At 44.8% G+C, this 15,510-nt stretch overlaps 2 protein-coding genes across 16 annotated transcripts in view; one reads left to right on the top strand and one right to left on the bottom strand.

Moving 5' to 3' along the window:
• Nucleotides 1-116: 116 nt before the first annotated feature.
• On the bottom strand, nucleotides 117-15,106 carry KCTD21 (potassium channel tetramerization domain containing 21). Of its 13 annotated transcripts, none has more exons than XM_055801866.1 (5): nucleotides 14,990-15,094; nucleotides 13,292-13,420; nucleotides 12,591-12,713; nucleotides 12,241-12,507; nucleotides 117-6,020 (listed from the first exon to the last, which is right to left on the bottom strand). In XM_055801866.1, the coding sequence occupies exon 5, from the start codon at nucleotides 5,988-5,990 to the stop codon at nucleotides 5,208-5,210; it is 783 nt and encodes a 260-aa protein (XP_055657841.1). In that variant the 5' UTR covers nucleotides 5,991-6,020; nucleotides 12,241-12,507; nucleotides 12,591-12,713; nucleotides 13,292-13,420; nucleotides 14,990-15,094; the 3' UTR covers nucleotides 117-5,207. The 13 variants fall into 13 exon arrangements, with proteins under 13 accessions (XP_055657841.1, XP_055657844.1, XP_055657842.1 ...); XM_055801869.1 differs by lacking the exon at nucleotides 14,990-15,094 and having other exon boundaries at nucleotides 12,241-12,329; nucleotides 12,428-12,507; nucleotides 13,292-14,225; XM_055801867.1 differs by lacking the exon at nucleotides 14,990-15,094 and having other exon boundaries at nucleotides 117-6,017; nucleotides 13,292-14,225.
• Nucleotides 14,229-15,510, top strand: part of USP35 (ubiquitin specific peptidase 35) — a 30,014-nt gene continuing 28,732 nt past the window's right edge. The window contains exon 1 of one of the 3 annotated variants that reach the window (XM_027781539.2): nucleotides 14,229-14,470. The gene's annotated coding sequence lies outside the window, so the exon portion shown is untranslated. Of the gene's footprint in view, nucleotides 14,471-15,023; nucleotides 15,207-15,510 lie in introns of those variants that run through there. The other 2 variants (XM_055801865.1, XM_055801863.1) reach the window with 2 other exon arrangements.

Genomic DNA, 15,510 nt, shown 5'->3' with positions numbered 1-15,510 from the left:
CAGCTGCAGTAATTTTTGGGGAGCTTCCTACAATTCTCAGCCACAGAGACCTCTAGGTAAGCATTGCAATGATGCACTGTGTAAAATCCATAGAGAAAGGAAACGGCAAGAGCATCTCCTGCTTCATTCACATTTTATTTACTGTTTTCTAAATCACATATTAGGAATAGTTCACAGAAACGTTACAGGCAGAGAAATGCAACCTGATTTTTAAATATGATAGCCCTACAGGCTCTCTATGGAAGCGGTAAGAAATAAAAAATTAACATTTGATACTTTCTAAATAGTATTCATTCAAAAGCATGGGTTTTACTGTCATTCCCAAGTGAATCTGAGAGCATAATCTACACATTTATCCTCAGTCCAGCCCTTTTTGCACCAAATATCTGCATGACAGCCTGTACTAATTTGCATTGAGACTTCTACTGTCAGGGCCGCATATTAGCACTGCTTGTACCCTGCATGTTTGTGTCCATCAGTGTGTGGATACGGGAGTCGTTACAGAACAACAGTTAAATATTCTAAAATCTATTGAAATTCTGAAACCAAGTTCAAAGGGATGGGGCGAAAAATGAAACTCCCCAAAGGAGTCTTCTTCATAACTTCTCCACTTATCCGTGAAGTATCAGAAGATCCTAGATTTATTTTGCACAGTCTGTGGCTGATGGCAGTATTTATCACTCCCGTCAACCTTATATATGGACCCCACCAGCCTTTCCTAGAGTGGGAATAAATCTGATTGATTACAGGTATTTACTGCTGTGAACTCAAGTAGCAATTTGTACTCGGCAACCCAGTAAAAATATGGTAACTACAGCAGTGCATATGTTTGGTGATGTAAAGCACATAAAAATTGAAGCAAAGCTGCCTGCTCCTGACAAATCACTAACATAAATCTTGGCACAACCAATATCTAAGGATCATAACAGGAGATTAAAACTGGAAAGGACCAGTGAGTCATTCTAATCGCAGCCTCCTTCTGTCTTCATTGTTATCTCACCGGTTTTTTTCCCCTGAATACATCAGGACTCTTTATTCTCTCCCTTCTGAATCCTGGATTTCTTTTTAACATGTGAACTCTTTCAGGTCCAACTTTGCACACCTATTTCTTTTATTTCCCCACCATTGCCTGCAGCAACACTCTTCCCACCAACTCCTGCTGACCCTTAACAGCTGCATGAACCAAAGATGCCTTGATATTTATGTATGGTTTCAGTCCCTTCATTGCAAGTAGACATTTTTAGGTATTTAAGAGCTATCAAGCCTGAAAACACAGAGAAATCCATGAGTGATTCTGGACTCCACTAAGATGCTTCATAATAATCTTTCTGTCATATAACAAATCCTACTGTGCTACGCACATTCCCGTACCTGATAATGTCATTAGACTACAGCTAATGGCTTGTTTATCATCTGCCCTAACTGGTATTTTTCTGCTCTAGCACTGCTGATGTTCAGTGGTGCTCTCAGCATGTAGGCCATTTAGAAAAAACAAAGTGCAGGACTTAGCCTCATTTTGAATGTGAAAGTGTTGAAGGAGAGAAGGCAGAATCAGAACAGGAGTTAAGCACTGAGATGTGGAAGAAAGCGCCCTTCAAAGTGTAAGGGAAAATACCTCACTAGATCCTTTCCTTGTTCGCAGGCCCTTACAGGAAAATAATGAGTTTGTTCTGAGAGTGAATATTCCACTCAACAGTGAAATAATTTTTAGATGTTCCTGCTACTTAATGCCAAGTGCTTTTCAAGACCAGTGAGGGGTTGTGCTCTACTTAATATGGCTTTGTGCATGTTTGCTTTTCTTTAATTCAGGAAAACTCTTGAGAAGAAGAATCACCAATGCTGTTGCCTGGTAAACAAAAGCAAGTTACACCTCTGGGGTTCAGAAAAAGAAGGTAAACAAAAGTCAGCTATCTAGATAAAAAGCAAACAAATGCTTTGGAGAAAGAACATTCCTATAAACAGCCATTACAATGCAACTTACAGACTGCAAAATTAGGGAGCAGCTATAAATTTAGCTTGGTGTGTAGTTTGAAATAGCAACTGCATTTGTTTAACATATGTCTGACTGCAATCGCAAGTGATTCACCATTTATTTCACTTACTCAATTAGCATGCAGAATGACTGTGGCATTATAAATAGTATGTCATGCTTAAAGGTGTTTATTCTGCTTAGCAATTTAGAGGTATCCCAAGTTTTTCTGTTCCTCCCAAAGCCTGTCTTCACTCATGTCTTTACACTTGTTGGAAATTTTGCATCTTTCTGCATACAGAAGAGATATTTTGCATCTCTTTGTATATTAATAAATGACAGATTTGTGGCTGGCTGCACCTTTGCCTGATTTAGTTACGTGAGCACAGATAGACGTGTATTCAAGTCCTCCATCTTTTCCATAATAGACTGATGGATTAAAGCACTCCAGAAGACCTGGGTTCAGCTCTCTCCTCAGTCTGTGGGGATTGAAACCCGTATTTCCCTGTCAACAGAATCACCCCAGTTACTGTCTAGGCTGGGTTGGGGCACTCTTCATTTCTTGTTTAGACTTTAAAGAAACTGTGTAACTGCTTTTACTTTGGGTGCTGCTACTGTCAGAAGAGAAGAAAAGGAGGTGGGAGCAAAGGGGAGGAGTAAATGCTCTAGATAAAGCTATGCATAGTGCTTTTATGGACTCTTCTTACTTGTCTTTCACCAGAAAATGCAGTAACGATTCAAGTCTCCCAGGGCATAGTTTTGTTTTGCTGAAACAGAAGGGAGCAAAGAGCTTTAGAGGTTGTGGATCAGACCTTTTCCCCCCTTCCAAATGAGAATCAAGCCCATTGCTCTTACCTTTGGATAAACTCAAGCTGACAGGGAACAAATTACTACAGATAAGTATTATTTTGGTGCTGACATACAAGAACTCCTGTTACAGATCATTTAAAATCTAGGTTGCGGGTTAAAAAGAAATACCGTCAACAGTCCCCCAGAGCTGTTACCATAAATTCAGCAAAGGTGTATCTGTTTCAGGGTATAGATTTGATAAAAGAGCATTCATGTATGGTATTTTACAGATCATAATCATATTACCTGCATAGATCATCACTGTGAATGTCCAACTGACAGGCAAACTCATGTCAGAAATAAGATTCACACAGGAGTTGCTTTGCTTTGGCAGTGGCCTGCAGCAACCCCTGGAACAGACTGCTCCCACATTATAATTCAGGACAGCAATGGGGGAAAAAAAGGAGTTCTTCAGTTCATCCTAATGCAACTAAACCTAGAAGAATATGGTGACTCAAGCTGGAATTTGGCCACAAAATCCTGTTTACAATCCTCAAAATTCACAAAACTTGAAAGGTTTAATGGTTCTGAGGGCTTCAAGCCCAGTCAGTGCTTCCCAACAACACAGTCCCATGTACATCATGCTGGTTTAACCCCAAGTCAGACAGGGGCAGTGGTCTGTAACAGGCTGCCAGTAGCTGCAGAATGTGCATTTTTACCTTCAGCATGCTGATTTGTGTTGTTCATGCAGTTACAGCTTGGGACAGTAGAAATACATTTGTCTCACTGTTTTTTACAACAGTAACAAAACGCTTTTTTATGCTTCTTCACAGGTCAGCTTAATGCAATGACAGACTTGTTACTTTGAGAAACAAGAACATGAGCAATACTGAGCTGTGCAGCCCTATGCTAAGAACTTTTGGAAGCACGAAAATTCTAAATACAGAACTTGGTTATTGCATTTTCTCTTCTATCTCATTAGAGATGACAGCAAATGTTCCAGAGGGTTTCTCTTACACACACAGCAATTTGGTTAGGGAAAGACAGCTAAGAAACTTTTAAACATAATTAGCTGAGAATGAACCACCTTGAATGTGGCACAAATGATATTTAGAGCTAACATGCAGCTAGTGGATTATGATCTTCATTACAGGACAGACTGGGTGTGTAGAAAGAGCTTGACCATTGTCATCACCTCTGGTTTTCCACTGCCTTACCTCTGACAGTCTGACACTGAAGCCAAGCAAGCAGGCAAAATGCTAGCTTAGTCACCTGACCGCTTCACAATGATGTGTAAAAAAAAAAATGGCTCAATGTACCAGGATAGGAAAAGTGACCCTTTGTTTTTGTAATGAAAAATATTAGGCATAACCTGATGGGAATGTTGTCTTTTCAGATGGAATTCATCCTACCCAGAGAGCATCCCATGCACTCCAGGCACTGCTGAAGGGAGACATACCCCCAAAAAGGCCGTGTCCAGGAAGCAGAAGAGGCTCAAACATTTAGAAGGTATCTGGGGGCCTCTGCCCCTAAATCTGTCTTTGCCTCAGAAAGTTTCAGCAGCATCCTCCAGACAAATACTAACATTGTAAGAGAAAGAAAAGGAATAGTTGTCTTGGATGCCTTTGGAATGTAAAAGTGAAGATTTTAAGAACATCCAAAGCAAAGTTCCCCCACCAGCCATAATCTTCTCAGTTTGTAAGACTGCCATTCTCTCTGCTATGGCTTCCTTGATCATTCCCCATGCCAGTCACGTCATTCAAACATGGCTTCCCTGAAAGCAGAACAGAACAGGGGCTTCCTCACAGGGTTCAGAAAAAAAACCAAGCCAGCTTCAGATGGTGACAGAAATCCTTCACTGAACCCAAAGAGACAGGATCCCCTCGATCCACTTCTTGTTTGCAGTTTACACCATCCTTTTCAGCTATATTGAGTGAGTCCATGTGGGGAGGCTTCTCTGTGGATCCAGCCAAGCTTCTTGGATGCTCTGCACAGGTGATATGGCAAGACGTGGAGAATGTGCTCCCAGGGCTGACTGCTGCACTGCAGCTCCATGGCATCTTTCACTGCATCTGTTCTCCAGAGACATTCCAGACCTTGATTACCGAACCTTGACATCCCCTTGCAATATAAGTTAAGGATCACTCCCATTTTCCGACTGGAAAACGTAGGAAGGACAGAAGTGATTTTCCCCACAGCTGTACAGCAGGTCAGAGGTGGAGGCAGAGACAGAACCAGTCCTTAATTCAGGTGCTAGACAATACTCCCTCTGTCTAGAATACGGACATATTCTGAAAGGTATTGGAAAATGCATTAAAGGCAAATCATCTCCCTGTTAGTGACTCTTAATCCAGATAAGCATGATTCTGAATTAGGCTGTAAGTGTGTTTTAGAGGGAAACACTTTACCTGTGTTATCTCCATGCTGGCACCATAATAAACAGCCATTCCTACTTGTACCGAATTAGGCGAATAACCTTATTATTCATGAAATCTGAAGTATGTGGATGAGAAGAATCTATGCAAAAACCATCACTCATGGCTATTTTTAGCACTTCTTCCACAAACACCTGGAAACTATTGATTTGCTTATTATCTGGCACCACCCAGAGTCTCTTTAAATTCTGCCTGGTGTACTCCTCTTCGGGAAGGCCTTCCACGCTTGCAACCCAGTCTAAGGTCAAATGGTTGGGGTCTTGCAGGTAGCTGGATATTGAAGAGAGGTTTCCATTGAAGCAATAGTAAAGTTTGGACCCAAGAAGCTTCAGGAACAGACATGACGTGGAGAAGATATGAGCACTGAACACTTCCATGTTGGAAGAAGACAGGCTGTAGATCTGGGGTGCTTCTCGGACGGTGAAGTGAACAGTCTGGGTCTTCTGATCGAGGGTGATGTTGAGCATGGCATTTTTCTCTGCTTTAGAAAGTTCCACCTCCTTCTCCTGCAAGGCCTCAATCAGTGGCTGAATCTGATAAAAATCAACCTCCCGTCGGAGTAAGCCCATTTCCTGAAAGTCTTCGGGGAGGTCCAAGTGAGATGTTCGTAAGAAATTCAGGATATAGCGGAAGATTTTTCCGTCTCTGTCAATAAAGCAGTTGCCTTGGCTGTCCTTCTTGGTTGGGATCTTCCCACTAAACATGGCCCCCAGCATGGAGTCTGGAAAGCTAGTCAGGGTAGACAGTGAGGTGGTATAGAGTTTTCCTCCAACATTAAGTGTGATGGGTTCTGACATGATGGAAAAGTCACAATGCTGGGACTACTTCTAAAAAATAAAAATAAAAATCCAACACCACACATTTAGTTGCATTTAGTTGTTTGAAAGGTTAAACTACAACGACAGAGAGTCCTAAATATATAAGGGTAACTACATGCCAAGAATTCATCATGGAAATCAGAAGTGGGGAATTACTTCTGGAGGTTGTATCTTGAGAACAAGCATAAGGATGTTTTTTCTCCCAACAGACTTGAACAGGACTTTTGTTCAGTTCAGTTTAGTACCAGAAATCATGAGTTTTCCACAACTTTACAATCACACTAAGATTGTAAACTCATGCTCTTCAAAGCAAGAGTTGTGTCCTGGGCTCACCTGATTCCATCTCTCCCATGAATACAGAATTTAGAGGGGGAAAAACAAAGGACAGGACAAGAACCAGACACATCCCAACGTCTTCCATGGCACCTGAAGATACAATTAAAGCAGCAAAGCTGTTGCAGCAGAATCCCCTGACACACATTTGAGTGCAGTCAGCCTAGCGAGGAGCCAGGCTGTTAAGCATGCAACAGTCTGTGGTTCCATTCAGTAAAAAAAACCACCAGGCTTTCTCCTTCCAATGTGCTTTACCTTAGAAAACATTTCTTAATTAATTTGGGCCATATCCCAGCTGACGTAGTTTCCATGCAGCTCCTCTGCAATCAGCTGAGATGAATGGAGGATGTGATTTTATAGAGCAGCTAAACATCACTGCCTCTGGAAGGGACATACCTCCTTTCGCCCTCCACCTCCTCCCTTATGCCAGCCCTGGCACTCATCTGACCCCACAGTGAGCCACTTTAGGGAGAAACCCCATCATTTTCTATTCAGGATATGTTTCTGCCACATCTTGGAACCAGATGAAAGCCAGGGCTGGTGCAAGGGAAGAGGAAGGAGCTATGTAGCCCTTTCCATTGCAGATCGTCTCAGCTGCCTTGAAAGGCTGGGCCCCCATTCCTGCTAGCCACAGACCTGCAAATCTCTTTTTCCTTGTTTGCTGAATCCAAATCAATCAACAGTTCATTCCCAATTTTACTGTTGACTTAATCTGCAGGAAACCCATCAGCGTTTGCTTGCAGATGTAGGAGGTAGCTTTTGCTGTAGTAACAACAGTCATTCAACAGAAAGCCGCCGAACAGCTCCCTTAATTAAACTTAAATGCAGGCATTTTCCTAACTGGTCATGGAATAATCTTAGACACTACAACGCTATCATCAGCTCCAGAGTCACAGCAAAATACAGATCTGAAGAATGTAATCTTGTGCTGGAATATAAATTCTTTTATGGCTTCTAAACCCCAAATAATAGTGTTAATGGCACCCTTAAATACTCCTCTAGACTGCAAGGACATTTTGCCATGAAAAACTCGCCCAACCTAGGGCAGCTAATGAACAGGTCAAAGGAGAATCTGTATTTCACTTGTAGTTTAAGACTAACATTCCACTCTGTTCTTTGGCTCGCTTTAGCCCTTAGCACACAGTGTGTCAGTGAAGAATAGAAAGAAGCAGTTCTCTAAATGCACTGAATGCTTTGCCTGTGTATCCCTTCATCCCGCACAGCCAACAAAACTGGCACATAAAGATGCATGTGTAGACTAGCCCAATACCCTGCCTACGCCCATCACCAAAGACCATCGTTGTGACCAACCTCAGCCAAATAAATCCTAGAAAAAACTATTTGTTCTAGTGCTAACCCCCCCTTAGCACTGTAGTCTCAGCGTACTTCCCGCTCTTGAAGACCTCTACCCAATTTCAAGTTTAAAACTGATCATATAGAGGCTTCAACTGCTCTAATTCTGTAGTACGAGCGGCTGCCATGTATTTTTCCCCCTAAGAGCTTGCAATATGTCTGTAAGAGCATTGCTACAAGCACAATCTGACATTCAAAAACCAGCCTAAAATTGATTTTACTTTTTTTCAAGTTTCATCAAACAGAAGCCTTCCCTGAATCTTCCTGCAAACAACACAGCCTGCAGAAGCAGGACTAATGGTGGCCCCAAAGGCCATGTTTGATGCTTCCCAGCTCTGCTACCCCTCAGGCTGCTTTAGACTAAACAACCCAGATTTTTCTGTTCTTTCTTCATAGGTCATGTTTTCAGATTTTTCAGCCCGAGCCTGCTTATTTACGCATGGGAGTAGTTTTCTTGTGCTCTCTGCCAGCCTTAGCCAGGTGCAGAATGAGGTGTTTCCCTTGATGTGTACGTGACAGGCTTCACTTGGCAAAGCCTGTTGTCCAGAGTCATGACCTAAAGACCACTGGATGGTCCGAAGATAGAGATTTCCATTTCAAACTGAACATCCACCCTAGGTTTATTCTTATCCAATGACTCACTGGCTGTGTAAGCTGAATGAGAGACAGACATCTCAGTCCAGTCTGAACCGATAATGGTAAAATATCTTGTAACTGGTTTCTTTATCAGCAGTCTCAAAAGGGAGGCTGCCAACAAAATATGGCAGTAACATGAGCTCTTCAAAGCTGAAGACCATGTCTATGCTGCCAGGAACAGCATCAGGAATTTGACCAAGCTTTAGCTCTGTTGTTGGAAGAGTTGTGGGTGTACTAGCACAGCACTTGGCAGGCACTGCATTACTCCCTCCCTGCGTGGGCTCTGCTCCTCTCGCACCTCTGGATGCTGCCCAAATACATGCCCTGACCAGCCTATTCTGCTTATGGCTATTTTGCAGTCTACAGACCCATACAGGCTGGATTTCAGTCTCCCAGGACACCAGTTTGCTTTTATTTTGGACCTCCCCACTTCCCCTACACTGGACTCAATTTCAAACATTTAATGATGCAAACATTTGGCCCATGGATAAGGCTACAAGATAACTATTCCACAGCTGTCCTTCATAAAGTAGAATCAACACATGACGAGTTAATCATCTGCTTTTGCCTAATTCATCCTATTACTTGCAGGTTTGTATCTTCATAGTACGAAGATGGATCTGGTAGTCTGGCAACCTCAGAAGACCCCAAACCACAGCACAAATAAGCACACATATGTCTACTAGATACATCATCAGCCTGGACTTAATGCACTGACCAACCAAGGTACTTGACAGTAGCTGGGGAAAGAAAGTCAATCTTTGCTGCTTTTTTCTTATAAACTTCTTTATGAAAATTTTTTTATAAACTCATAAAAATTAAAATTAAATGGGTTGTTCGTTTTCTCTCTTTGCTCATCCAACCAGCATTTGCAGCCTCTATCCTAGTCTATGAGGCCTGGGTACTTTGCTAATGCAATAAAAAGTTCTCCAAGGATGCAGCATGGAAACTACTTCTGCTTGGTGGCATTTTTGCAAAGAGGAGGTACCAAGATAGCATCTGATCTTGGACATGGGTGGCTATAACCTGCAGTCACCCAGGCCAAGTATGAATTGGGTTATGGTTCTTGGAAGCAGAGAATTACAGTAAAGCCTTTCATGTAGCTGTTCCCCAAGTAGCACTTAAAATCCATTCAAATTAGATCAGCTAGAGATCTAATTTGAGAGTTGAAGATGTGAATTTGGCCAAAGAGCACAGGATTTATTTTGTGCTTTTAGAGTGACTTGTATTTAAATGCAACTTTCTTTCTAAAACAGATGTATTTAATGTCACGGGGAAAAAAATACCTATGGTTGACTGAAAGTCACAATCTTTTCAGCTGATGTAAATTGAGAGAAACCAGCAGTGGAGAACTTTTTGGAAAAGTCAAACTCTTGCATTTAAGCTGCTGTCTGAGCATTTCAACTGATCAGGGCTTGTAAATTTTAGCTTGGGTTTTAATCACAGGAGCATCCTCAACAGATGCATAGAGACCATTTCTGTAACCCATGAACATTTCCACCCCATGAGTTTAGTTCAGCAAATAATTGGTTTGAACCTGGGAGAGTGACAGGGGCTTACACAGCAGGAAGGTATGAACGAGCATGTGAAATGACAAAATCTACCTGTTTTCACTTATCAATGACCATCAGCTCAGTTCCTTCATTAACATAAAACTTCCTTTGCTTTATCATTTTGACTGTAGAACAGCTTTGGATAAGCTTATTTTCCCTCTTATGTGTTCATCACATTTAAGAACATCTTAATTAGCTAATAAAATTCTGTATATGTAATTTAACTGAATACTTGTTTCACCCAACTTGGCAAAAACCCACAAGTGTACAAGTAATCATCCAAAAAAAAAAAGCATCAGTCATGGTTTGCCAATATAGGTAAAATGTAAAGAAATAGCACAGATATTACTACGTATTTAACCACTCTGAAAAATAGGTACAGCTGTAGTCTATTCTTTTTAGCCACAAAATGCAGTTTAATGGGAAGTCTAAAGTTATAAATATGTTTATATGCTTTTCAAAGAGATGTGGATCTTAAGACATACATCTAGGTATATAGTAAAGACAATTTTTAACAGGATTTTTCAGGTTGCTTATTCAGATAACAAATGATAGCTTAGATCATTTCAGTTAAAAATAATCTACCCTGAAACAGCAAGTTTATGAAACACTAAACAGATGCAGTGTGCCTGCTTCTGTTTAACAGTCTCACTGAAGATCTGATGAAAACTCTCTCCACATTAATGCAATAAAGCTAATAATAGTTTAACCAAAGCTAAAAATACCAGCAAGGCAGAGAAAAGTTACTGAACAGATCAGAAAAGAAAACATCAAATTTTTATTTGGGAAAATGTGTAGCAATGCCCGAATTTCCTTGACAAGTAAACCCTAATACAAGTATTATATATACTTGTACTATATTGTAGTATGTATTTATTGGGGAAATATTGCTTGGGAAAAGCAGCAGTAATCAACTGCAAACACAGATTTCACTTTAGCAATGGCAGGGAAGGAAAATGAATCAGTTCTCTGGGATTTCAGAGGCAATGCCTAAGACACGGTTAACAGGCTGATCCTAGTGTCATTCACAGGATCTCATTAATGAAATTAATTAAACACAGGGCATCAAAGCAAATTATCTGTAATTTGGTAGGAGTGGATCATGATGTGTTGTTAGGGTTTTCACAGTCCATCCCACAGACTTGCTTGTGGCCTCTGTCCTGGTTTCAGCAGGGATAGAGTTAATTCTCTTCTTAGTGGCTAGTACAGTGCTGTGTTTGGGCTCTGATGTGGGAACAATGCTGACAGCACACTGATGGTGTTAGTTGTTACTGGGTGATGTTTATACTAAATCAAGGGCTTTTCAGTTCCTTGGGCCCTGCCAGCCAGAGGGCTGGAGGGACACGGGAAACTGGGAGGGGACACGGCCAGGAGAGGTGACCCAAAGCAGCCAAAGGGATATTCCATACCATAGGATGTCATGCTGCGTATATAAACCGGGGGAAGAAGAAGGAATTGGGGGACATCTGGCATTATGGTGTTTGTCTTCCCGAGTCCCCGTTACGTGTGACAGAGCCCGGCTGCCCTGGGGATGGCCGGACACCTGCCTGCCCAGGGGAAGCGGTGAATGAGTCCCTTGCTTTGCTTTGCTTGCGTGCGCGGCTTTTGCTTTACCAATTAAATTGTTCTTATCTCAGCCCTGGAGTTTTACATTCCTTTCTGATCCTCCTCCCCATCCCTCTGGGTGAGGGGGAGTGAGCAAGTGCCTGCGTGGGGCTGGGTTGCCAGCCAGGGTTAAACCATGACAGCCTCTGAAGCCTTTACGCATAGCATTAAAGGCACTAAAAGTTGTAGCATCCCCTGCAACAGAAGTTACTGGATGCCATGACAGCAGCACAGTCTTTTGCTGCCAGACGTAGTGATACATGCCCATTTACACAGTCATTGCCCTGGTTTTAATTTTATACATAAGGTATTGCACTGCTGGTTAATTTTATAGTGTAGCGTTCAATAGCACACTCATAAAACATCCCTCCACAACCAAACTTTGGAAACCTGTATTTAAGAAGTGAAATATGTGCAGCTTTGTTAAAAAATAGCTGAGGTGCAACAATGAAGTGCAAAATACACATACAGAAAAAAAAAATTAATTATTTAGCTGGCACAATGAAGGAAGGCTAAGTGGCAATAAAATTAAAGCAAGCTGGGGACTATTTCTGCTAAGCCTCAGGAAGAGCAGCCAGACTAAAAACCTCTCTGGCTTTTTGAATATTGCCCAAGAGAGCTGGTGAAAGCTGGATAAATGTTATGAGAGACAGATCAGGCAATGCATTATAGGAAGTCATTCTGCACTGGGAGGGGCAGGATTGATTTCAGCTAAAAAGGAGGTATGAAAAAAAGTAGTATCTAGGCACCTGTACAGCAGCTGGAGACTTTAAATGTGATTTGGCAGGAGAAGATGGTGGTTTGCAGGATGGGGCTCCAGTCTGCTTCATTAGAGTGCCTTAATGGCAAACACATGATCAGGCAAGGAGACTTCTTTCCGTACCATGCTCATTCTGCTCTGGGTCTTCCCCCAGATTCCCCACACTCAGCACATACCACTTTGCTCCAGCATGTCTTGCTGAAGGTCGCGTTTTGGTTTGCGGCAGAAATTCCAGTTTCTACAAAACACCCGAGTCCTGAGAAAAAAAAACCAGAACTCAGGGAAGTTGTGAACTCTGGATCTGGGCACACCAGCCCACAGCGCTCGCTGTGACTCTACCTGCAGACCGGTTTCATGCCTTGTCCCTTCTCAAGGGGATGATTTCACAGAAGAAATCCAGACCCTCAGCTAGAAGTTTGTGCCTCAACTGTTATGGGGACTGTAGACGAGTCAGTCTGAAGCCTAGATGTTACCCCGTGAAAGACAGGAGAAAAATAATAATAAAAGAACAACAAAGGGAGGGCAGAAACAAAATAAATAGTATAGGGGATTAAAATAAAAAAGAAAACTCAGCTGACCACTTACCTAGCCAGCAGCAGCCAGCATGCATCGAAAGCTGAGTTTAAGGAAGGATTTGGGATAAAATCCATCTCAAGGACAGACTCACCCTTCCTTCATGTATTGCAGATGCACATTTACTTAGCTCAGCTCATCCTCAATTATAGAAGGTTAAACATTTGCAATATGGTTTCTACACCCTATATGCTTATTTATAGTAATCTTAAAGAAAACCCATTGCTGCAGGACAGACCCACCTAATTTTGGACACTAGTTTAATATAAACCTTTGCAATAAACATAGAAAATCCCACTGTATTCAGAGGCTTAAAATTCAGTAGGTGAAGCAGAATGTGGTACGTCTGCCAGGAGCAATATATCCCGAAATGCAGCACCCATGGAGGGGAAGCGGCTGCTTTTTGTTTCAGGACTGCTGAGGTGCTCTGGAAATTTCCAGCTGGCGTTTGGGGAAAGGCCACTCACCCCTGAGGCTGACGCAGGGGACACGGGTGACAAGCTCCGGGAAGGGACTCCAATTCCCAGCAGGCGCGAGGCAGGAAACGACGGGGCTCACCCTTCCCTTCTCGCTGTCTTACCACGCTGACTATCCACCTTTGGAGAGCAACTGCTTAGCTGCCAGTCATTTATATTTTTGTATATTTAATTTTCTAACCGTGCTTTGTTAGACACAGAAACGCTCCTCTGCCAACGAGACGCACGAACGACAGGAAAGTGTGAACAGGAGTTTCATAACATCCCTGGTCGGTTGTGAGTGTGATGCTGTGTGTTTGTCCCTTCCCACACCGGCACCTTGACGCCCTTTGAGCATCTCCTGGGCTGCTTCCTTAGGGATGTAGGTGAATGCAAAAGGCTGCACATCCAGCTCGCTGCAGATGCTGAACTTAAGCAATAAAGAGATGAGGGCAGGGAGACAGCAGCAGGGAAGTAAGAGAGGGTGCTCAGCTAGTAAGAGGAAGGAGCAATATAAAACAAAGGTCAGCTTCCTCCTGAGAGAAAAGGACTGAACACAGTGGCGCACGGCGGGGAGGAGGAGAATGAAATGAAGGTTCCCTGTACTGAACGAGAAGGGCAGCAGACAAGATGGAGGGGGAGAGGGAGCGCAAAGCCAGAGAGATACAGCAGCAGCGAGGAGGTTTGGAGGAAAAAAGCCAAAGTGCTGCGGTGCTCGGTGCTCTCCTGGCGTGGCCTCCGACACCCGTGGGCTCAGGGGCTGCCAAGCCGACTGCCAGGAGGGCACTGCCACTGGCTACACGGCAGTGGGCACATCACTTTTCCTTGCAAACAGCTGATGTCACCCTTTGTGCAGTCCAATATACTAATTTAACGCCGGCCTCAGCAGAGGTTTTCACCGGTTTCTAATGTCCTGCCTAAGCATCCACATGAGCATCACTTGGCATCCTTGGTGTATCTTCCAGATACTCTTTTTATTTCCTCCCTGGACCACTTCATCCACACACGTGGCAGACCACCACCTGCGTACAGCTTGCTGCACAGGCAGGGTGGTTCAGCAATCCAGCTTCCCACCCCATCTCCCGCCGACACCGTCACTTCCAGGGCGCCCCTGCAATTACACAGTGGCTAATTGCCAGCACGGATGCAGCTGCACGCTGGCAAAAAGCACTCGGAACCACCACCACCAAGGTAGGTGCCAGGCAGAAAGAGACCCTCCGTGGGGCGCAGCTTACGCACATCACCCAGCTGGGGCTGGGTGCAGCTCGGCGGGATGCAGAGCCGGCCCTGGGTGTGGGCATGCAGGGCCTGGATGTGCTGAAGTGCTGTAAACGTTTTAATTTCGGGGATGTTTCATTGAAAGGGGGGTGGGGGTGGGGGGGAGGCAAAGTTTGCAGAGTGGCGCTGAGCCTCACCCTGTGAAGGGGAAGCAGAGGTATGGCTCCTCCCTGCCCAGCCAGGCGTTCGCACGACGCAATTAGCTTAAAATACTAAAAAAATAACCCCAGAGCGGGGGATCGCCCGCCCCCCCCGCATCCCACTGCGCTTCCCCGCGCAGCAGCCGCGCAGCAACCCGGCCGCCCCCACCCCCACCCCGTGCCTCAGTTTCCCCATGGCGGCGTGGGGGGGCTGGGTTACGGTGGGGTGACCCCAGCCCTTCCCACAGCCCCCCGCCGGGCTCCCCCCCCACCATCCCCGCCGCGGACCCACCTGCGCCCCCTCCAGCCGCCGGGCCCCGCCGCTCGCCGGGCGCACGGGAGGCGGAGGCGGCGGGGGGAGGAAGCGGGGGGCGCGGCGCGGAACGGCCCGGCCCGGCCCCGCTGGGAGTTGTAGTTCGCCGCCGCCCTCGGCCCTGCCCGCAGGATTGCGGCTCGCAGCCGGACACCCCGCAGCCTGCGGGCACGGCACGGCACGGCCCCGGCGGGAGGTAACGCGGGGAGGGAGGAAAGGAGGTGTCGGAGGGGGCTGGTGGGATGGGAGGGAGGGTGCGGGAGGGATGCTCGGGGAGGGATGCGGGAGGGGTGGTCGGGAAAAGTGATGCGGGAGGGGTGCTCGGGGAGGGATGCGGGAGGGGTGCTCGGGGAGAGGGATGCAGGAGGGGTGCTCGGGGTGAGGGATGCAGGAGTGAGGTCTTGGGGGTCGGGATGCAGGGGGGATGCTCGGGGGAAGGGGTGCAGGAGGCATGCTCGGCAGAAAGGATGCCGGACGGGTGGTCGGGATGAGGGGTGCAG

The sequence above is a fragment of the Falco peregrinus genome, chromosome 4 (assembly GCF_023634155.1).
Source record: "Falco peregrinus isolate bFalPer1 chromosome 4, bFalPer1.pri, whole genome shotgun sequence".
In the NCBI taxonomy this organism is placed as follows: domain Eukaryota; kingdom Metazoa; phylum Chordata; class Aves; order Falconiformes; family Falconidae; genus Falco; species Falco peregrinus.
This window is presented reverse-complemented; position numbering and strand designations above follow the sequence as displayed.

Coding starts and splice junctions, on each gene's coding strand:
- KCTD21 (XM_055801875.1), bottom strand. CDS start 5,990: ATGTCAGAACCCATCACACTTAATGTTGGAGGAAAACTCTATACCACC.